We start from the raw sequence: 23,086 nt of genomic DNA on the forward strand, positions 1-23,086 counted from the left end.
GCCAGCAACTGCCCATCACTATGTTCTTCACCCGCAAAAAAAGAGAAGACAGAACTCCTAAGAGTGTGGGGAGAGCTTATAAAAACTTAAATATATATTTCTGAGTATCTGTGGTGTCTATTACCCCTGTGTATCTGCCGCACACGAAAGCTATCTTCTCGGTTAATTTTCTTTTGATGTTGCTGCACCTCTTGTGTCCATAGCTTACACTGGGTACACCTTATGGAGTTTCTACCTAGTATATATAAAACTGTTGAATATAACAAAAAGGTAAAATTACTTATTGCCATTGTCATCAGGAATACTCATTGACTCCCGGTGATGAAACAATAACTCTTCAGAATTGCCAGTTTTCACAAAACTCCGTAAAGCTTGCAGGGATTTTTCAGACATGTATTCATAATCAATTTCATCATCAAAGGTTGCTGCAAACAGAATAAATGGAAAGAAATATCTGTTAAACACTGGAAGAAAATTAGATATCAATCTAGAGAAGAAGCTATCCAATCACATGTAACATTCTCTTTTCTGGTACCTATTACAAGATTTTTCCCTTCATTTTGTGTTCAGTTTTTACATGATTGCATATAAGCTACAATGATGTTGATGTTATTATCATTTGCATGTCTGTCTGTTAGTGTTTTTATGAAAAATTTTGAACAATGATTTTGTTGCTTGCTTCTAATGGGTCACTCACTGGCTCACTGCATTTCAGATAGCAAGACTCACAAAGGATTATCTGTGTAACTCAATGCAGAGTAAATAACTCAAAGGATTTCAGCTGTAGAGTACCACATATATATATGCTAACACACACATATATGTGTGTATTATATGTGCATACTTATGTATATATCACACACACACATGTAAATATATATCATATATACTCTTTTCTCTTTTACTTGTTTCAGTCAGTTGACTGCGGCCTTGCTGGAGCACCGCCTTTAGTCGAGCAAATCAACCCCGGGACTTATTTTTTGTAAGCCCAGTACTTATTCTATTGGTCTCTTTTGTCGAACCGCTAAGTGACGGGGACATAAACACACCAGCATCGGTTGTCAAGAAATGCTAGGGGGACAAACACAGACACACAAACACACACATACATATATATACATATATATGACAGGCTTCTTTCAGTTTCCGTCTACCAAATCCACTCACAAGGCATTGGTCGGCCCGGGGCTATAGCAGAAGACATTTGCCCAAGATGCCACGCAGTGGGACTGAACCCGGTGGGACTGAACCCGGAACCATGTGGTTGGTTAGCAAGCTACTTACCACACAGCCACTCCTACATACATATATATGTATGTATGTATGTATGTATGTATGACTTATCATGTCATCAGAATGAGTGATAACAGAATTCCAACAACCAGTTCCATAATGAAAGATAAAATATAGGAAAATGTTGGCTGAGGTTACAAGGAGAAGCTCTGAAAGTGAAACTGAAAGCAACAAATAAAAGATTTCCTGAGAATCATTTGAAAAAAAAAAACTATAATGAATTGCAATGAATGAAGGTTCATTTGCTGTAAAATCCTTAAAAATATGAATTAAACCAACTGGATCATCTTCAAGAACTGAGAGCTAAGACCAAATCTTGAACCAATATGCCAGTTTGTTTACATAACAAGCGCCTTTGATAGACTTGTTTGTAGATCTGTGAACTTATCTGTAAGACATTGTCTGGAATATAGTCTCATAAGAAATATAAGACATCAGAACTAAAAAAACAAAAGCTTTCAAACCCTCGTATGTCAAAATCAATGGGAAAATCCATTGTTATGTAGAATATCCTTCCAGTTTTCCTGTCAAATTCCACTCACAAAGAACCAGCCAATCTAAAGTTGTAGAAGATACTTGCTCAATATTACATGGGGTGTAACTCAACCTGAAACCATGTACCTAGTTGGAAGGTAAACCTCCTTATCACATATATTTACAAAGTCAGAAAACAGCACAGCTCCCATGAATTTAGGAAACATTTTTTCACGCTAAGAGTTGCTGAAGCATGGAACAAACTGCCGGCATCAGCTGTTAGTTGTTGGAGCACTGCATCCTTCAAAACTTCCATGCTTCCTGAGATTCGCCAACACTACACCTGATTTTCTCCCCTCCATACACACACAAGCATGTATCTGACTCGTGCATTGTTCGCTTTCCAGACATTTGTACATTACTGCATATACTTTATACGCACTTTCTGACAAGTTGTGGTGCACCTGAGCACTGTATACAATAATTTCATTATTATTATTATTATGTCTGTACTCATGTAACACAACTGAAGTAAGATGATAGTGGTTACGATATTAACATGAGATTCAGTGATTACATTCAGACTTTGGGGGGAGGGGGTATTGCACTTTTAAACTTATCAAGCTCAGGTATCTGTTACCTGTTGGATAATCTTTCCCTATCGTGTAGGATTCCCAATGAGGTGATGCCTTCATTAAGTAATACTTATCTTTCTCCCCCCACCTCTCTCTCTCTATCAATCTAAAAGTTTAAGATTGGGAAAATTGCAATCATAAATATGAAAAGAAAAAAAAAGAAAAGAGCCATAATTCTTTTTTTAAAAAATGTAAGATATTACAATCTGTATAGTTTGAATCACCATCAGATTCAAATCCAGCAGCTTCAGTCTCATCTCTCTCATTCTCTATAGGTTCAGTACATTCTCTATGTTTCTCCAGATGAGTTGGCACATCAGAATCTTTCACAGAGTTTAGGGTTAAATTGTTCTGAGAATTAGTCTGTTGACCTGATCGTTCAGCATCTGAAAAATTACATTAATTTTAGTTTGATAAAGCACAATGCCGGTATTTATCTATACGAGTTTAATACAGTTTAATCCTGAGGCAGGATTTGCATCAGCGTATTGGTAATATATCCAAAAGATTTCAGATGTGCAACCAAACAAATACTGTTGGTCAGTCACCATAATTTCAATGTCTTGCTTCACTGGACTTCAACACATTTTAATTTTAACACATAGTTCCTAACTTGATAGATGCCCACAAGATCATGTACCATCTTTCCAACAACAGCTTTGACCATCTTTTTGAATTCAACACTCCACAACCCATGGACATGCTCATAAAATCAAAACTCAGCACAATACCCATGACTTTTGAAGACATTGTTTCATACCTTGAATTGTCAAAGCATAGATTAACTACCCACATCAGTTGTTAGCTGTCAGGATACTCTATCCTTCAAAAATTCACCAACACTACTAATGTGCCTATACACACTTTCCTCTTTATGGCCCTTTTACTGTCTTATTGTGCTTTATTCTATGCATGTACTTTTGACTATCCTTGTTTTCTTTCTTTAGTCGACTTATTGTTGCTTTCTGTTCCCTCTTTTTACCTTTTTCCAAGTTGTAGTGCACTGTACACAAGAAGCTCATTATTATTATTATTATTATTATTAATATAATTAAGGTGGCAAGCTGGTGGCACTATTAGCACACTGGGCCAAGTGCTTAGTGGCACTTTGTCCATTTTTATGTACTGACTTCAAATTCCACCAAGGTCATCCTTTCAGCGATGATAAAATAAGTACCAGTTGAGCACTGGGGGTTATTGTAATTAACTTACCCCACCCCTTAAAATTGCTGGCCTTGTGCCAAAATTCGAAACTACTACTACAACTACTATTAGTACTACTACAACTACTATTACTACTACTACTACAATAAAAAAAAAGTAATTTACACTGTAAAAAAAATCAGATTAGTATTCAACATTTTGAGTTGTAGCTCTTTATCATGAGGCATAATGGCCAATAGAAGCAAAACAACAGAATTAGGTTTTTCAGTCAAACAAATCAAAGGAGACAATGGTTGAGAGCCCTATTGTTTCTTCTTCAACTCTATTCTCTTCCTTCAGTATAAATTAATTATTTTATGTTTTGGTTTGTATTGTTTGTCACTCCTAAGATCATTTGGATATATCACCAATACAGTAATGCAAATTCTGAATCAGATCCTGCCTGTGGATTAAAACGAATTGGAATTCATGTTATCATACCACTATAATTTCTGCAATTTTCTCACATTTATCTACCATTGTAATAGAGAAAAGTATACAGTCTGATATGTTAGATTGTAAGATTTGTGTAAAAAGAGAATGAAAAAAATTAAAACAGATAATGGTGCATTTTGTAACAAGGTGAATATTTATAAATAATCAAAGAGATGGAATTGTGAGAAGACGAAAGTAAAAAAATACCAAAGAGTAAGTGAGAATGTAAGAAGGGGTGGATGAGAATGAAAGGACACAGAATGGGGCAGAGAAATTGTAAATAGAAGAGTATGAAGGTGACTGCCTGAGTAAACTAAACTTTACCAAAAGGTGATTAACGATGTAAAAAAGATAAACCACAACATGAGAGAAAGAATCTTTGATTTGTTTCAGTCACTAGACTACAGCCATGCTGGAACACCCACCTTGGAGAATTTTTAGTCAAACTAATCAACCTCAGTACTTTCTTTGAAAGCATAGTACTTAAGCTGGCACTATCGTTTGCTGAACTGCTACATTATGGGAACATAAACACACCAACACCATTTGTTAAGCAGTGGTGGGGAACAAACACAGACACAAAGACACACATGCACATCCCTATTTATCACATGCTCACGTGATCGCACATGTTGATCCCGTCATTTCTTGCCACACACGAACTTCTCCACTGGACTCCCTATCTACCCTTTACGGATTCTCGTTTGGACATTTACCTTCCGGTCCGGCTGCACCTCACCTACCTACAAGTAATGAACTACAGTTTAACTGAAAATGAACTAGTGTAATAGGAATCATCATCATCGTTTAACGTCCGCTTTCCATGCTAGCATGGGTTGGACGGTTCGACTGGGGTCTGGGAAGCCAGGAGGCTGCACCAGGCCCAGTCTGATCTGGCAGTGTTTCTACAGCTGGATGCCCTTCCCAACGCCAACCACTCCGTGAGTGTAGTAGGTGCTTTTTACGTGCCAGGCGAGGCTGGCAACGGCCATGATCAGTTGGTGCTTTTTACGTGCCACCGGCACTGGTATCACAACTACAATTTCCATTGATTTTTGATCAATTTTGATTTCACTTGCCTAAACAAGTCTTCGCAAGCAGAGTTTTGTGCCCCAAGAAGGAACGGTATGCATAAGTGGACTGGCTATATCCCAGGTAGAGGCCACAGGTTATGGTCTCACTTGTCCTGCCGGGTCTTCTCACACACAGCATACTTCTAAAGGTCTCGGTCACTCGTCATTGCCTCGGTGAGACCTAATGTTCGAAGGTCATGCCTCACCACCTCGTCCCAGGTTTTCCTGGGTCTACCTCTTCCACAACAAGGGTATCAGAAAGCTAACCACAGTGCAACTGAAAATGTGCCAGGAAGTGTAACAGTGAAGTATAGAGTGTGGGGAAGTGAACTATAATGTAACAGACATCGAAATAGGAGGTTAAACCATAATATTGTGTGAGCTTGTAAGGGGTAGTATGGCCAAACTGTTAAGAAGTTAACCTAGCAAGCATGAGTTCTGAGGTTACTCCTACATTGTGAAGCATCTTAGACAAATGTTGTTTTCTATAGCCTTAGATTAACCCATACCCATAGGTGCAGGAGTAGCTTGTTTATCAACCACATGGTTCAGGGTTCAGTCCCACTGCGCAGCACCTTGGGCAAGTGCCCCCTACTATAGCCTCGGGCGACTAAAGCCTTGCGAGTGGATTTGGTAGACGGAAACTGAAAGAAGCCCGTCATATATATGTATATGTATATATGCGTGTGTGCGTTTGTGTGTATGTGTTTGTCCCCCTAGCATTGCTTGACAACCGATGCTGGTGTGTTTATGTTCCTGTTACTTAGCGGTTCGGCAAAAGAGACCGATAGAATAAGTACTGGGCTTACAAAAAAGAATAAGTCCCGGGGTCGAGTTGCTCAACTAAAGGTGGTGCTCCAGCATGGCCGCAGTCAAATGACTGAAACAAGTAAAAGAGTAAAAGAGTATACCTTAAACAGATGGAAACTGTATAGAAAGCCATTAGATAGATAATACCTGTAATTCAAAAGGTATAAACTTGTTACATGCTGTGTCACACTGATTCTACTCCAAGGTTTATATGAATGGTACACATCAAGGACCAAGGTAGCAAGCTGGCAGAAATTTTAGCACGTCGGGTGAAATGTGTAACTGTATTTCATCTGCCGTTACGTTCTGAGTTCAAATTCTGCCGAGGTCGACTTCGTCTTTCATCCTTTCGGGGTCGATAAATTAAGTACCAGTTACGCACTGGGGTCGATGTAATCGACTTAATACCTTTGTCTGTCCTTGTTTGTCCCCTCTATGTTTAGCCCCTTGTGGGTAGTAAAGAAATAGGTATTTCGTCTGCCGTTAATAAAGAAATATATATATTTATAAACAAGGCTGTGAGCTGGCAGAATCATTAGCACGCCGGGCAAAATGCTATGCGGTATTTCGTCTGCCGCTACGTTCTGAGTTCAAATTCAGCTGAGGATGACTTTGCCTTTCATCCTTTCAGGGTCGATAAATTAAGTACCAGTTATGCACTGAAGTCGATATAATCGACTTAATCCATTTGTCTGTTCTTGTTTGTCCTCTCTGTGTTTAGCCACTTGTAGGTAGTAAAGAAATAGGTACACATCAAGTTCCAGGGACAAGTAATTCAGTTAATAACACAAACAAATCCTCTTTGTTGAACAACACTGGAATGAGCTACAATGAATCAACAGCAAGTTAACGAACAGTGAACAATAACATAACAAACTGCAAGTGAACGATAACATAACAAACTGATGTATACTCTTTTACTTGTTTCAGTCATTTGACTGTGGCCATGCTGGAGCACCACCTTTAGTCAAGGAAATTGACCCCAGGACTTATTCTTTGTAAGCCTAGTACTTATTCTATTGGTCACTTTTGCTGAACCACTAAGTTACGGGGACGTAAACACACCAGCATTGGTTGTCAAGCGATGTTGGGGGGACAAACACAGACACACAAACACACACATATACATATATACGACGGGATTCTTTCAGTTTCCGTCTACCAAATCCACTCACAAGGCTTTGGTCGGCCCAAGGCTATAGTAGAAGACACTTGCCCAAGGTGCCATGCAGTGGGACTGAACCCGGAACCATGTGGTTGGTAAGCAAGCTTCTTACCACACAGCTACTCCTGCACCTATGGATAAAAAATATGGAACGCTTCACGAATTTGCGTGTCATCCTGGCACAGGGACCACGCTAATCTTCTCTGTATCGTTCCAATTTTAGTACATGTATTGCCGAAGCAATGTATAACACTGTAATATAAGAAACAAGTGTAACAGAAACTAAAGTTTAATGTATCAGAGAGAAAATTAGAATATAACAGAAAGTAAAGTAAACTGTAGCAGGAACTAGAGTAACAGTGCGGTAATGTAACACAGAGTTAATTACAACATCATAGAATGTGAGGGCTACTATGTAACAGAGGGTGAAATATGGTGTAACAGAATCTGAATTAAAGTGTATCAGACAGCGAATTATCTTACAATAGTGGGAACTCTCAGAGAAACAGTAGAACAATGAGTAAACTATCCTGTAACAGAGAGTACAGTTTAATAAGGAGAGAGAGATATAATAGTAATGGAGGCAGCTATAATGTAAACTCTGTATAACAGAGTTTGAATCATAGTGTAACAACAACTGATGCACAGGCTGTTGCTATCAAACTGAGCATCAGTCGAGGTTGAATACACGACGGAATAGCAATTATTTTGTCTTAGCTTTCACTGCTTATATGAAACACATTTTTGCCTTACAATATGGAACATTTCCTTTTCTTTCACTCTTTTTAAAAAATGGCAATCCATTGGCTACGACAAGAAGGTTTCTGTTAATCTGATCAACGGAAGAGTTTGCTTGTAAAATTAATGCGCTAAGTGGTTGAGTACTCCATGGATATGCATACCATAACATAGTTCTTAAGGAGATTCAGCCTCGCACAGAATGTGACAAGGCTGGTCCCTTTGAATTATAGAGAAACTATAACGTAAGAGAGAGTGGAGTAGAGTGTAAAAGTGAATGGAGAGTAGAGTATACTGTATCAGAGAATATAACACAGAGTATAAAAGTAGAGAAGAGTATAGCAGAGAATGAAGTGTAATAAAGAGTGGAATGCAATGTAGAAGAGAATGGAGTATAATGTAAGAGACAATAGAGTATAGCATAAGAGAGAGAGAGAGAGAGAGAGAGAGTATGAAATTATAAAGTGAACTGACAGGGTAAGAAACTGAAGTGAATAATGATAATAATGATATATGATGAATAATAATAATGATATATAATAATAATGATAATGATATATAATGAATAATAATAATGATATATAATGAATAATAATAATGATATATAATAATGATATATAATAATAATGATAATGATATATAATAATAATGATAAATAATGAATAATAATAATGATATATAATAATAATGATAATGATATATAATGAATAATAATAATGATATATAATAATAATGATATATAATGATTAATAATGATATATAATAATAATGATAATGATATATAATGAATAATAATAATGATATATAATAATAATGATATATAATGAATAATAATAATGATATATAATGAATAATAATAATGATATATAATAATGATATATAATGAATAATAATAATGAATAATAATAATGATATATAATAATGATATATAATGAATAATAATAATGACATATAATAATGAATAATAATAATGATGTATAATAATAAGAACTGACCACCATTAACAAAATATAATGGTAAAGAATTTTCATGAGAACAAGTCTCTTCAGAATTGTCATCATCACTGCTTGATGTTGGCTGGCCATTAATTTGCACAAGCGTTTTGCTTCGCTTAATGTTGAGTTCATTGTCATCTGAAATTACAACAAAGAGATCATTAGTAATTTAGTAATTAGTCCAATGTAATCATCATCATCATCATTTAAAGTTGCACTTTTCCAAGCTTGCATGAGTCAGATAGAATTTGTTAAGACAAGTTTACCTGTCACCAGCATCCCCCTGTTTCCAACCAGGTAATTTTACCCCCATGGTCAGATATGTTTTCTGCAGAAGACTGGAAATGAAGAATATCACTTATATGACAAGGATTCTCACTTTACAGCCATTGCATGCTGTCAAGACAAAGGTACACAAAAACAGACACACATATACATCAATATACACATATATACAATGGAAATCTTTCAGTTTCCATTATCAAATCCATTTGCAAAGCTTTGGTTGTCCCAGAGCTACAGTAGAAGATACTTAACCAAGGTGCTGCTTATATTAAACACATTTTTGCCTTACAATATGGAACATTTCCTTTTCTTTCACTCTTTTTAAAAAATGGCACTCCATTGGCTACAACAACAAGGTTTCTGTTAATCTGATCAATGGAAGAGTTTGCTTGTAAAATTAATGCGCTAAGTGGTTGAGTACTCCATGGATATGCATACCATAAGGTAGTTCTTAGGGAGATTCAGCCTCATACAGAATGTGACAAGGCTGGCCCCTCTGAATTACAGCTACGACTCATTTTTGCCAGCTGAGTGGACTGCAGCAAGGTGTAGTAAAGTAGCTTGCTCAAAAACACGGCCTGCCGCAGAGAATCATCCTCATGAGTTTACAATCATGGGCTGAATACCCCTAACCAATGAGCCACACACCCTTGCTCTCTTAATCGTAGAGAAAAGGAGTGAAGCAATAGAGACAGAGAAAGGAAAGCCTCAGTCATTAACAATGACATTAGACTGAAATGTGATCAACCTGTTCTAGCTTCTTTACTTTTAACGATGAAGAAGAGGGAAAGACATGAATAGGGGGAGAGTCTTTCAGGTGTTTAGGTTTTTATTCTGGGAGTTCTAGAACAATCAAGTGTTTAGTTCTCTCTTCTTTCCTCCAACCCCTGGTATTTATTCGCCTTTTTTCATAGTTCCTCATGTCTTTTAGTTGGGGCAAGAAAGACCATGCTCTTTTTCAGGCACGTTTAACATTTCCTCTACAAACTACAAACAAGCCCCACTCCCGTCCCGATTTTTTTCACACAAAAACTAATGCAAATTTTGAACAGGATATAGCTGTGAAAAGAGCCCAGAAAATTGCTTAATACCCCCCTACAAAATGGGTGGGGGAGAAAAGTTGCCAACAGGTGGCTACACGAAAATCAACTCTATGCTTTAAAGAGTGTCTTCTACTATAGCCTCGGGCTGATTAAAGCCTCGTGAGTGAATTTGGTAGACGTAAACTGAAAGAAGCCTGTCGTGTGTATGTGTGTGTGTGTTTGTGTCCGTTCCCCCCTCCCCCACCATTGTTTGACAACTGGTGTTGGTGTGTTTGCGTCCTCATTACTTATCCGTTTGGCAAAAGAGACTAATAGAATAGGTACCAGGCTTAGAGGGAATAAGTCCAGGGGTCAATTTCTTCAGCCAAAGGGTGGTGCTCCAGCATGGCCACCGTCAAATGACTGAAACAAGTAAAAGAATATAAGAATACTAGAAGAACGTTCCGTATCATTAAACCAAGAAGGTTCTTTGAATATGTATGATGAATTTTAAGGCCAAATAGTAATTCTGTTTATATTTACATAACTGAGATATTTTGTTTGGATTATATATTAGGTCGTCAAGTATGAAATTTGTAGAAAAGAAAAAAGTTTGCTAATGCTTTATAAATACAAGGAATAGTTTTATTCAGCAAAGTATGCACCCATATCGTCAATACACTTTTACCATTTCAGCGGTAGCTTGTCCAGCCTGGAACTGTAAAAGCCTGGCAATCTAGAGTCAATAAAACTTTGGAAGGCCTGTTTCACAGCATCATCAGAATTGAATTTTTTTCCTATCAAAAATTTATCAAAATTCTGGAAGAAGTGGTAGCCAGTGGGTGCAAGATCAAGTGAGTATGGCAGATGATGAAGAACTTCCAACTCCTGTAGTTTCACCAATGTCATTTTTGCAATGTGTGGTCTAGCATTGTCTTGCAATAAAACAGAAGTGGATATGTTGACTAATCTAGGCTGTTTTTTTTGTAAGTTTCTACATCAATTGGTCCAGTTGGCTGCAGTATACTTCGGCCATGATTGATGAGCCAGGTTAAATGAAATCATAATGGATTACACCTGTGCCAAACCACCAAACACACACCATCAGTTTCTTTTGATGAATTTCGCTTTTTGAACTGTGTTTTGGTGGCTTGTCTTTGTCCAACCATTGTGCTGAATGTTTACAGTTGTTGTATTGGATCCATTTCTCATCACATGTTACAATTCGATTAAAAAATGTGACGAGCAAGTAGCATAATGCAGGCTTCCAAACACTGATGTTTCTGATTTTCATTGAGTTCGTGTGGAACCTACTTATTCAACGTTTTCACTTTACAGGTGAGTCAATATTGTTTGCGTGCTAACATCAAACAACAATAATTCATGGATACTTTGAGATGGATCTGACTCAACGGTGGCTTTCAGTTCGTTATCCACCTTTGTTTCTGGTCAATCACGTTGCTCTTTTGTGAGGTCAAAGTTATCAGAATGAAATTTTGCAAACCAATTTGATACTGTCTGCTGTGTAATAACATTAGAATGAAATACTCCATTAATATTCCAAGCTGTATGTGATGCTGTTTTTCCAAGAAAGAACTCATATTTCAAAACTGCACAAATTTCCGACTCATCCATCTCTAAGCAAAAATAGCAAAAAAGGATTTATAAATACTCTATAAAGCACAAAATGAGTTAGAATAAAGAAATAGATTTGTCAGCTTTCTAACAAAAAATGCAGATTGTCAAAATAAAATAATGGCACAAAATGAGCAGCTGTCAAAGTTTATCATATACCTTTCTACAAATTTCATAGTCAAAGACCTAATAGTTATCAGTTTTACACTCTTTGCTATATTCTATAACTGTCAGAACATCAAAACATTTCTCATGGCACCAGTACACAATTTACAGACACTTACATTCTTTGTTTTCCATGAATTTTTCATGGGTCCATCTAGTTAATATTATTCATACTTAACACCCATTGAAATTGCTGCAAGACTTGTAACACCAATGACCCACTTTTTGTCTGATTGTTGGATGATTGCAAAAAAGCTTCACTATCATACAGACAATGTTGTTGTTTACAGACTTCCATGAAAATCATGTCAAGCCATGGGGAAATATATTACCTTGTTTGGAAACAGTTGAGTGTTGGCAACATGAAGAGCATCCAGCTGTAAAAAAATTTGCCACAATAAACTGTCTGACACATACAAGCATAGAAAAGTGGACATTAAATGATGATGATGAAGAAGAAACAGTGTTTTGTTAGTTTTCAGTGATGAGTTCAAATCCTTGGATGAAGTAGAAATAAAAAGTAGAGAACCACTCCAGAGTAGCCCAGGATATTCTACTCAAAATAATCATGAGATATTCCAGATGTTGTCAAGAGTATTAGTGGATCAAATGGTGTGAAGTGACTGCAACCAAGATTAGAAACCAACTTGTAAAGTCAGCTCACTACAAGCTTACCTTTTAGTACTAGGTACTCACCAACAACAGTGAGAAATTAACCCTTTGAGCTGGGGAGTGTGTTTTAACAGGTGTGATTTTATTTGACCATATCACTGGAAGAAGCAGCCATATGGTTTTTATGTTTACTGAATAATGATGTTTCTGCAAATTAGTGCAGCATAAACTTAAAATCATGCGGTTGCCTGCTTTTCCATTTTCTAAGAAGATTGTCAAACAAAATTGCACTTGCTAAAGCACAGTGGTGGGTTCAAAGAGTTAAAATCCATTTATATTAAGACTAACAAGAAATTATGATTGAACTGAAAAGAAAGAAATGGAATACACATTGCATTAATCAGAATATAAATCTTTACCTGGGCATTTTGGGTAATATGTGAAGATCATTGCTTCGCTTGTTTCATTGTTAGATGGCCTCTCCAGTCGGATGTTAACTTGTATAGGTTTACTGATATGTATATTATGATATGGTGGCGTTTTAAACACAATAGCATACTAGAAATGAATAATAATATAATGTAGTTAATATTTCTAGATATAATATTCATATGTGTGAATACATATTAGATTGTAGAGTCTGGAAGAATGGGCAGAATGAATAAAATAGCTTGTTATTTGGTTGCATTCCTTGACCCTATCCAGATCAACTGACTTTCATCTTTCCTAAGCTGGTATCCAGCTTGGTCACAGTTCATTGATAAACTAATACAACCATTATAATACAAGAATACATCCATTATAAAGATTATAAAAGTCAAATGATTTGTAAGATAATATTGGAAAGACATACTAAAACTGAATAATAGTAATAATAATGAGAAAAGCCCACACTGAATAACAACAACATGGATGTACTAAACCGGGCTCCCCATTCCAAAACAAATCTAATCCGATAACATCGATGGAATTAGATAAGGAAACCTGAGGAAGACTTGAAGGAAGCAGCCTTTTAACGAAAATACTTAAAAAAACAAAAAAAAAAAAAAAAATTTACTGCCATACAAAGCACAGTTTCTCTTACACATGGTGTCTCAATGAAACATGTGCAAAACACACATGTGATATCAACACCGGAATGTTTGCAAATTATAAAATAGAAATGGAACAAAATTGTAAGTACATAAATTGAGTAATTACGCATACACTCGAATGTCTACACAATCATATATACATTTTGATAACCACAGGACTACACATACATCCCAATGTTTACACAACTACATGAAATTTACAGGACACACACTCACACACATGAAAGCAGGTGTCACAAACGAAGCAAAAACAAAATCAAAACTTTTTTTCTTATCTTATTTTCTTTTTTCGAACTAACACAGACAGAGTGAACCATTCATAAGTTTAAAAACACTACAAAAAAAAACTATGTTTGGAGATAAATCTATCAACAAAAAAAATACTGAAGTACACAGATCAGCTAGCCTTAAGAAGCTATGCTGCGAGCAATGTTTACATGCAGAGAACATGGAGACGGTCTTGTTGCAAAAAATTAACCCTAAACAGACAGATCCGTCTCCTAATGTAAGCATCGAAGCTCGTCATGCCTCACTGTTAACAAAACAAATTACAAACCGCAATGGTCATCGATCGGATTACAAAAGACCACATACTCAAATGTTGAACTAGATTCGGGTTGAAAAATCAGCTACTGGTCCAAATCTTTCCGAAACGCAGGAGCTGGAAGTACCCCACAACCGGAATATTCCAACAGATGGCCATCCATGCTCGCCACCAAATAATCAAAAGAAAAAGATGGAAAAATGGTCTAGGGAAGATAATAAAGAAGTTCTTGCAGCCTTCTACCATGCCATATATTTCCCCACAGATAAATCTAATACTGTACAAACCTACTTAAACTGGAGACAGAAACAGAAAGACCCTACATAGACAGTAACAAACTTGCCAACGTCAGAAGAAACTTTATGAAAAAAAAATTACTGACTGAAGTAGAGATTGACCAAATTAAACAAGCAGTAAAGGATAAAAAGAACGAAGCTGCAGCTAAAGATGATAATACAGAGGAAATAACTATAGACCAGCCCAGGGCTGATAGAAACACAGTAATGATTGAAAGAGTTAGTATAACTGATAGGCAAAGTGAAATACTCACTGAACTAATCATAAACACTAAGACAGATGAAAATGAAATAGATGAAGAAAGTCACACAAATATTGATCCAACAGAACTACATGAGTTAAAAAATTTCAATCATGATTGAATGGCTGAATATTAAAGAAACCAGTATGGATGAATGCAATACTCTCCCAATAATCGCAACTCTAACCAAAACATGAAAATAATTGGTAAAATCCGCCTTGCACTTAAGGATATAATTTCAGCTAATGATGGTGATATCACAGATCTCAACTACCTGTACTATGCATCCGCGAAAATCTCAACGATTCTATGTGGTGAAAAGATTGCCACAATTGGCCTGGACACCTACCTGAAAAAAACTGAGGACTGGATGTTAAAACTTGTCTCAAAACATGAAAACAAGAAAGCATCATACTCAGTAACAAAACAGGCAAGGGAATATCTAAGTGAATTCCGAATACAACAAATTTTGGAATTAGACATACAAGAAACAAGCGCAGAAAAAGTTAAGCGCATGAAAACTGCTGCCTTAGATATTCTGAATGATAAATGGCAAGAAAAACCTCTCAATGGCAAATACCCAAAGAGAGCGAATAATGCCGATGTTGACAAAGCCCTGATCCATCAATGGCTAATGGCCTCTGGCTTAAAATCTGAAACAGAAGGGTTTATCATAACAGCTCAAGATCAATGCCTACCTACAAGGAACTACCAGGCCAACATATTAAAGAACGGCAGTAGCCCAACATGTCATGTATGTCAACAACAAAATGAAACCATTGATCATGTTGTCTCCAAGTGCAGTCTTCTTACGCCTACAGAGTATCTCAACAGGCATGATAGAGCTGCACAATATATTCACTAGGTAATTTGTAAAAGCCTGGACTTGCCCCATGATAAAAACTGGTGGGAACGCAAACCACCTCCAGTGCTTGAAAATGATCACATCTCACTCCTCTGGAACTTTACCATTCAAACTGACAGAAAGATAGATGCGACTAGGCCAGACATCATATTGAAAGACTTCAGACAAAGAAATGCCTCCTCATTGATATGACTGTCCCAATCGATATAAACATATCTGTCAAGACCTACCAAAAACTGAGCAAATATAAAGATCTTGAAATAGAAATTAGCAAAATGTGGAACCTGAAGACTAAAACAATACCTGTTGTCATAGGTGCCCTGGGAATGATAGCAAAAGGAGCTGATTACTACCTAGCTCAGATACCAGGAAACCCAAAAATGGCAGAAATTCCAACCTGTTGTCTCTTGAAGTTTCTGGGTGAGACTTGGAGCCAACTTGTACAGACGTAAAGCAAAAGTCAAGCATAGAATAATAATAATAATAATAATAATAATAATAATTTCTACTGTAGGCACAAGACCTGAAATGTTGAAGAGTACTCAACTAGTATTTATTCCATCAACCTTGAAAGGATGAAAATCAAAGTCAACCTCTGCAGCATTTGTACTCAGAATGCAAAGACAGATGAAACGTTGCTATGCATTTTTACCAGCACAGTAAAAATTCTGCCAGCTTGCCACCTTCATCATCATCATTGTTTAACGTCTGCTTTCCATGCTAGCATGGGTTGAACGGCTTAACTGAGGGCTGGCGAACCAAATGGCTGCACCAGGCTCCAGTCTTAGTCTGGCAGAGTTTCTACAGCTGGATGCCCTTCCTAACACCAACCACTCCGAGAGTGTAGTGGGTGCTTTTACGTGCCACCAGCACGAGGGCCAGTCAGGAGGTACTGGCAACGACCTCGCTCGAATTTTTTTACACATGCCAATGACACAGGTGCCAGTGAGGCGATGCTGGTAACGATCCCACTCGAATGGTGCCTCCTACATGCTACCAGCATGGAAGCCAGTTAGCCGTTCTGGCAACAATCACGCTCAGATGGTGCTCTTAATCCTTTCTGCTATAGGTACAAGGCCTGAAATCTTAGAAGAGAGGTTGATCAATTACATTGACCCTGGTGCTTATTTCACCCCCCCCCCCCCCAGGATGCAAGGCAAAGTCAACCTCAGCAGAATTTGATCTCAGAACATAAAGCCCAATGAAATGCTACTAAGCATTTGTGTGTTGAGTTTTGCCACCTTAATATGATAACTCTTTTTAATTTTGGCACAAGGCCAGCAATTTTAAAAGGTAGAGTTAGTTGATTACATCAAACCCAGTGCTCAAATGGTACCTATTTTTATTGACTCCGAAGTACTTATTTTTATTGACTCCAAAGTACTTATTTTCATTGACTCCAAAGTACTTATTTTCATTGACTCCAAAAATGGTACCTATTTTTATTGACTCCAAAGAGATAAAAGACAAAGTGAATCTTGATGGAATTTCAACTCAGAATGCAAAGAGCTGGAAATGACACAAAGCATTCTGTCCAACATTCTACTGATTCTGCTGGTTCACTGACTTAATAATAATAATTCTTTCAAATTTTGAGGAGAGGGTAAACTCAATTATATCAAAACCAGTGCTCAGCTGATACTAATTTTATTAGCCCCCACCAAAAGGATGAAAAGCAAAGTCAACTTCTGTGGCATTTGAACTCAGGACATAAAGAGGAAGTAGAAATGCCACTAAGAATTTTGTCCAGTGCAGTAACAGTTCCACCAACTCACTGTCTTAACAACAATGATGATGATGAATGTAAAGCTGAGGATTTTAAATCTAAATTTCTTCATTCCTTCTCTCATATCTGATAGCAGAAAGATGTCCTAGTCAAAGTCTCGGTGAAAGATGTGTATTTTGCAAAAGTATTTGAGGGAATTTGCTTACTCTCTGAATATGGATTATATTAATTGAAATTGTTGTTATATGATGCAATCACCATTAATGTTACTGATGCTTATAATTAAGTTATCATACATACTTGAAACAGTCATCATCATCATCATCATCATCATCATTTAACGTCCGTTTTCCATGCTAGCATGGGTTGGACAGTTCAACCGGGGTCTGGAAGCCATGGAGGCTGCACCAGGCTCCAGTCTGATCTGGCAGTGTTTCTACAGCTGGATGCCCTTCCTAACACCAACCACTCCGTGAGTGTAGTGGGTGTTTTTTATGTGCCACCTGCACAGGGGCCAGAGCAGGCTGGCAAACGGCCACGATAGGTTGGTGCTTTTACGTGTGACCGACACGGACGCCAGTCAGGTGGTGCTGGCATCTGCCACGTTCGGACAGTGCTTTTTACGTGTCTCCGGCACAGGTGTCTTAACTACAATTTCCATTGAATTTTTATTTTGATGTTGATGTACTTAACTCAATAGGTCTCCTCAAGAACAGCGGGTCACTCTACAATCCAAGGTTAGCACAGCAGGTCATCCTGCGAGCCATGAACTCACTTCATTTAAAATACTGATGTGTATAACATCTCAGTCTAATGCTATTTCAAATGCAAACATTAATTTAATTCTAGCCTGCCTAGGTTTCACACAGATCGGTAAATGTTTTGCCAACTGATTTGTACATTGGAACAATTATCTTCAGTTAACCTCAAAATGCCAGGGTATTTGTCACTAAAGAGACCAAATCAAGTTGAAATTCCCAATGTTCTTTAGCATGTAAGTCTCTTTGAGATATTTCTCTGGAATACAATATTACAGTAAGAAGCATTCCATACTTGTATACACATAAATTTTATTACATACTAGGATACTAATAATGACTCTGTATCATGTTTTACTGGTTGTGTTGTTAACCCTGGAAGGAAACATTTTCCAGCTTTCTGGCTTTACTTTGGTTTATATTCTTCCTTTATTTGATCAGTTGTTTGATGCAGAGTTTATTTCTGCAGTTTGTGGTTTTGGCTCTGGCTTTTGTCAGATCAGCTGTTTTAACTGAATAATGAGGTTTATTTTTTTTTTTGGCTGTGTGGTTACACTTGCTTCTTCAACCATGTGGTCTCAGGTTCAGTCCTGCTGTGTGGCATCTTGGGCAAGTGACTTCTGCCACAGCCTCAGGCTAACCAAAGCTTTATGAATAGATTTGGTAGAAGGAAACTGAAAGAAGCCTGCCAAATGTGTGTGGATGTATGTGTGTGTTTGCATGTACATGTGTACCCTTGTCTTCACATCATGCGATGGCCATAACCAAGCACCACCATCATACAAGCGATGTTGTTCATATTTAGTCATGTGAAAAACATGTGTGGTTATGAAAAGATATTACCCTGCTCAGATAATTTTGAGGACTGGTGACAGAAAAGGCATCCAGCTGCAGAAAATCTTCCTCAACAAATTCTACCTGTGCCATGTAAGCATGGAAGAGTGAATGTTGAATAAGAATGAAGATGATGATATTACCTTGAAGATAAGTTTTTGGAAGCTTTTACATTTATTCTGTTGACTGTATATCCTGTAGTGTTTATGTTGATAGTTGGAATGTTATTGAATTCTAAACACTGCTGTTAGCAGTGGTTTGATTGGACTTTATTTTCTTTGAAGTTTGTGAAAATGATTTTGTTTTATTCATAAATGTGATGATGAGCAGGGGATCAGAAGAAAGTTGAAGAATATTTAAGCTGATTGATGTTTCAGGTATGACTTAAAACTGCATCCTGTAGTGGGGCCATGGTTCAGCAGTTACGGGCTTTTGAGAAGAGTGGAACCACCTCTAAGTCACTATTGCTCCCAGGTCTGATCTGACTCAGAGTAATAGCACTTCTCAGGGTCCCAGCTATGAGTTAATTAGCAGGTTATGGAAGAATTTCCAAGCACAAACCCTCACTGCCTTGTAAGAGCCTTGGGAAAAGAAAAGGCTAGGGGAGTCAACCTTGATAGTAAATCAAAGAGTGGAGGCCCTCAAATGATATGGTACCCTCTTTGACACTCTTCTGGCAACTCCATGGAGCATGGAGCTCTCCAATCCTGTAAGGCCACCTAGAAGATGGCTACTCCAATGTAAAATCTACAGCTTGCTGGTGACCACAGCCATCTTAGCCCACCGAGCCACTGTGGATTGCAATGACTGACTCTCAATTTAAAACTAACCAGTTGAGGATGTGCCACTCTTTCTCATGATCATTGGACATGAATAAGCTGCTATTGCCATCAGCCCTGATTGAGCAATCTAATGCATTCCAGCCATGCCCATCCTGTTTGTTTTTTCTTTATTCAATTAGTGTATTTAAAATTACATTATCCAAGATGTATGAAGGCATATGACTCAGGGGTTAGAGTGTCACGTTTACAATCATGAGGTTGTGAATTCAATTCCCAGACCAGACTGTATTGCATTCTTGATCAAGACCCTTTATTTCATGCTGTTCCAGTTCACTCAGTTGAAGAAATGAGTTGCAATGTCACTGGTGCTAAGCTGTATCGGCCCCTTTGCCTTTCCCTTGGATAACATCAATGGCATAAAGAGAGGAGACTGGTATGCTTAGGCAACTGCTAGTTTTCCACAAACAACCTTGCCTGGACTTGTGCCTTGGAGGAGAACTGTCTTGGTGCAATCTCATGGTCAATTGTGACCGGAGGGGGTCTTTACCCTTTACCCTATCCAAGATGTACTTACCTGTTTAAGAGAATAAAGTGTGAAATGGGCAAGACTGAGCCGCTATTTAAAACCAGTTGATTGACCACATAGAATCTCAGTAAGTAAGGAACCTGTTGAGAAGTATTTCTTGCTAGCTTGTTATATGATTGTGTTAGTGAGCATTCACTAACCTTTTTGATGCCAACCTGCTTGAGGCCAACCCTGGGTCTATTATACAAACTTCCTTTCTAAAGTGATCTAAACTAAAATTTCTCATTACAATTTCATGCTAATTTATGTTACAAACAACAGATTAATAATAACAAAGTTATTTTACTAAATTCTTCATAATTTTTAAAGTTAACTGAAATGAAAATGGTGTATTTATACAGAAATACAGTAACAAGAGTTAAGAAGACAGAGTTTGGTTGTGTTAACTGCATTGTTTTTGTATTAGGATATGTTGGATTCATTGAAGCATCCCAATGACTGTTTGGGAATGTTTTTATTTGTAGTAAGAAATGACTAACCTAGTAGGATTGTTGGTGAAGTTGTGGTTGTAAAATCTACAGCTTCCTGGTGACCACAGCCGTCATAGCCCACTGAGCCACTGTGGATTGCAATGACTGACTCTCAGTTTAAAACTAGGGACACAAAACTCTACTTGTGAAGACCTGTTGAGGCAAGCGAGGATCAGAATCGAAATCGATCAATGGAAATTGCAGATGTGTTACCAGTGCCGGTGGCATGTCAAAACTCTACTTGTGAAGACCTGTTGAGGCAAGTGAGGATCAGAATCGAAATCGATCAATGGAAATTGCAGATGTGTTACCAGTGCCGGTGGCATGTCAAAACTCTACTTGTGAAGACCTGTTGAGGCAAGTGAGGCTCAGAATCGAAATCGATCAATGGAAATTGCAGATGTGTTACCAGTGCCGGTGGCATGTAAGAGAACCTTCCGTTTCGCGACCGTTGCCAGCACCGCCCCGACTGGCCTCGTGCCGGTGGCACGTAAATAGCACCATCCGTTCGTGTCCGTTGCCAGCCTCGCCTGGCCCTCGTGCCGGTGGCACATAAAAAGAACCATCCGTTCGTGGCCGTTTGCTAGCTCTGTCTGGCACCTGTGCGGGTGGCACGTAAAAAGCACCCACTACACTCACGGAGTGTTTGGCATTAGGAAGGGCATCCAGCCGTAGAAATACTGCCAGATTTGACTGGGCCTGATGAAGCCTTCTGGCTTCACAGACCCCAGTAGAACCGTCCAACCCATGCTAGCATGGAAAGCGGATGATGATGATGATGATGATATTAATGGGCTTACTGGGGCAGGTCATTATTTTGAAGGTTTGCATTTATATCGCAGTTCTGTTCCCTATTAGTGTTTGAATATCATTTGTAGCTTATTATACTGGATGCATGGCTTTATGTAAGTTTTAAGGTCTCCATCATAGTTTAGCCTGTTCATATTGCAGTGTAATTAGGGATTGAGGAGAATTGTGGTGATGCTGCTGTAGCATGGTCCCTTGTAGCATTGCTATGTGAATGTCATCTGTGATGATAAAAGTCTAATTTTTAAGCTGTTGGTGTTGCGTCGGTGTTTAGCTCTTATGTTTTATTGTTACATGAAGTACAAAGGCTTTTTTGTATCTACTATTTTGTATTTTGTGTGATGTACTCAGATGTTGATATATTGGCTTATTTTGGTGCTGTTGTACCATTTGTTACAGCTTGGGACTTTAGCCTGGTTTTTCACATTCTATTTATATTTGAATTAAGAGAATTTTGGGTTGCTTGTATTTTTTGTATGTGTGTGAGTTTTCTACTGGGACGCTTCCAACTTTTTTTCCATTGTCTTCATACAGAATCATTGCCTCTAAATTTTTGTTATGCTTGGCGTTCATCTACATGACATCCATTTTAATTCCTTTGTCAACTTTTCATTTTTTATTCCAGTAATGACTATCCATCCGTTTTTCTTCTGCCATAATGTCAAGAACTTCACTTCTCAACCTCAGTTTCAGGTCAACCCCACTGTGTAGCAAGTAGGGTAAATATCTTCTAATATAGCCCAGAGCAACCAAAGACTTATCAGTGAATTTGATAGATGGAAACTGAAAGAAGGTATGTGCATGCGTGCGTGTGTGTGTGTGCATGCACATGTCTGTGTGTTTCCAGGTCTTAACATCACACAATAGTTGTAAATGAGTTTGTTCTTTCAGATTGTAAGGTATGCTTTGAGAGAGATTAGACTGCTAATTCTGGCAGGTTAAGTGACTGCACAGAGGGTCTCTTGTTGGCTCTAAAGATAATAGTTGGACCACTTGGTATTGTATATATAAAAAAAATAATAATAATAACAAAAATAATAATAATAACAACAACAATAATAATAACAATAATAAAAATAATGACAAAAATAATAACAATAATAATAATAAAAATAATAATAATAATAATAATAATAATAATAACAACAATAATAATAACAACACTAATAAGAACAATAATAATAACAATAATAATAACTATAAAAATAATAATAATAATAATAATAATAATAAAACACTTACTTGCTTGTGTATATCTGTTGCCCCAAAGTCTGCTAACGCTCGCCACTGGTCAGGAGAATTATCATTCTCAGAAAAAACCACACTAACATCATCTATTAAAAAAAACAACATACAAATTATAAACATTCTGTGGAAATTCTCAATAATTTTTTTAAACTCTGAAACTGAGTTCAAAAACTTTATGTAAAGCAAGGCTTCATTCCATAAACCATTCTAGAGTTAAAAGCATGGTAGTAAAATTAGATATGGATCCTGCACAAAGTAATTCCATATGTGGATGAAGATACCAAACAGATCTTT

General features: G+C 37.4%; 1 protein-coding gene and 1 non-coding gene across 5 annotated transcripts in view; both read right to left on the reverse strand.

Annotated features, from left to right (window-relative positions):
- LOC115213852 (nuclear factor NF-kappa-B p105 subunit) overlaps window positions 1-23,086 on the reverse strand; it is a 105,642-nt gene that overhangs the window by 26,389 nt on the left and 56,167 nt on the right. For 2 of the 4 annotated variants that reach the window (XM_029782791.2, XM_036505041.1), the window contains exons 8-13: window positions 22,787-22,878; window positions 12,960-13,098; window positions 12,261-12,305; window positions 8,822-8,959; window positions 2,606-2,788; window positions 281-425 (exon numbers count right to left, since the gene is read on the reverse strand). In XM_029782791.2, the coding sequence (XP_029638651.1) occupies window positions 281-425; window positions 2,606-2,788; window positions 8,822-8,959; window positions 12,261-12,305; window positions 12,960-13,098; window positions 22,787-22,878 (742 nt within the window). The remainder of the gene's footprint in view (window positions 1-280; window positions 426-2,605; window positions 2,789-8,821; window positions 8,960-12,260; window positions 12,306-12,959; window positions 13,099-22,786; window positions 22,879-23,086) is intronic. The other 2 variants (XM_036505042.1, XM_029782792.2) reach the window with 2 other exon arrangements.
- LOC115214584 lies at window positions 7,229-7,332 on the reverse strand. The gene has a single exon (XR_003881922.1). It is a non-coding gene; the product is annotated as a U6 spliceosomal RNA (small nuclear RNA).

The sequence above is a fragment of the Octopus sinensis genome, linkage group LG7 (genome assembly GCF_006345805.1).
Source record: "Octopus sinensis linkage group LG7, ASM634580v1, whole genome shotgun sequence".
Lineage (NCBI taxonomy): Eukaryota > Metazoa > Mollusca > Cephalopoda > Octopoda > Octopodidae > Octopus > Octopus sinensis.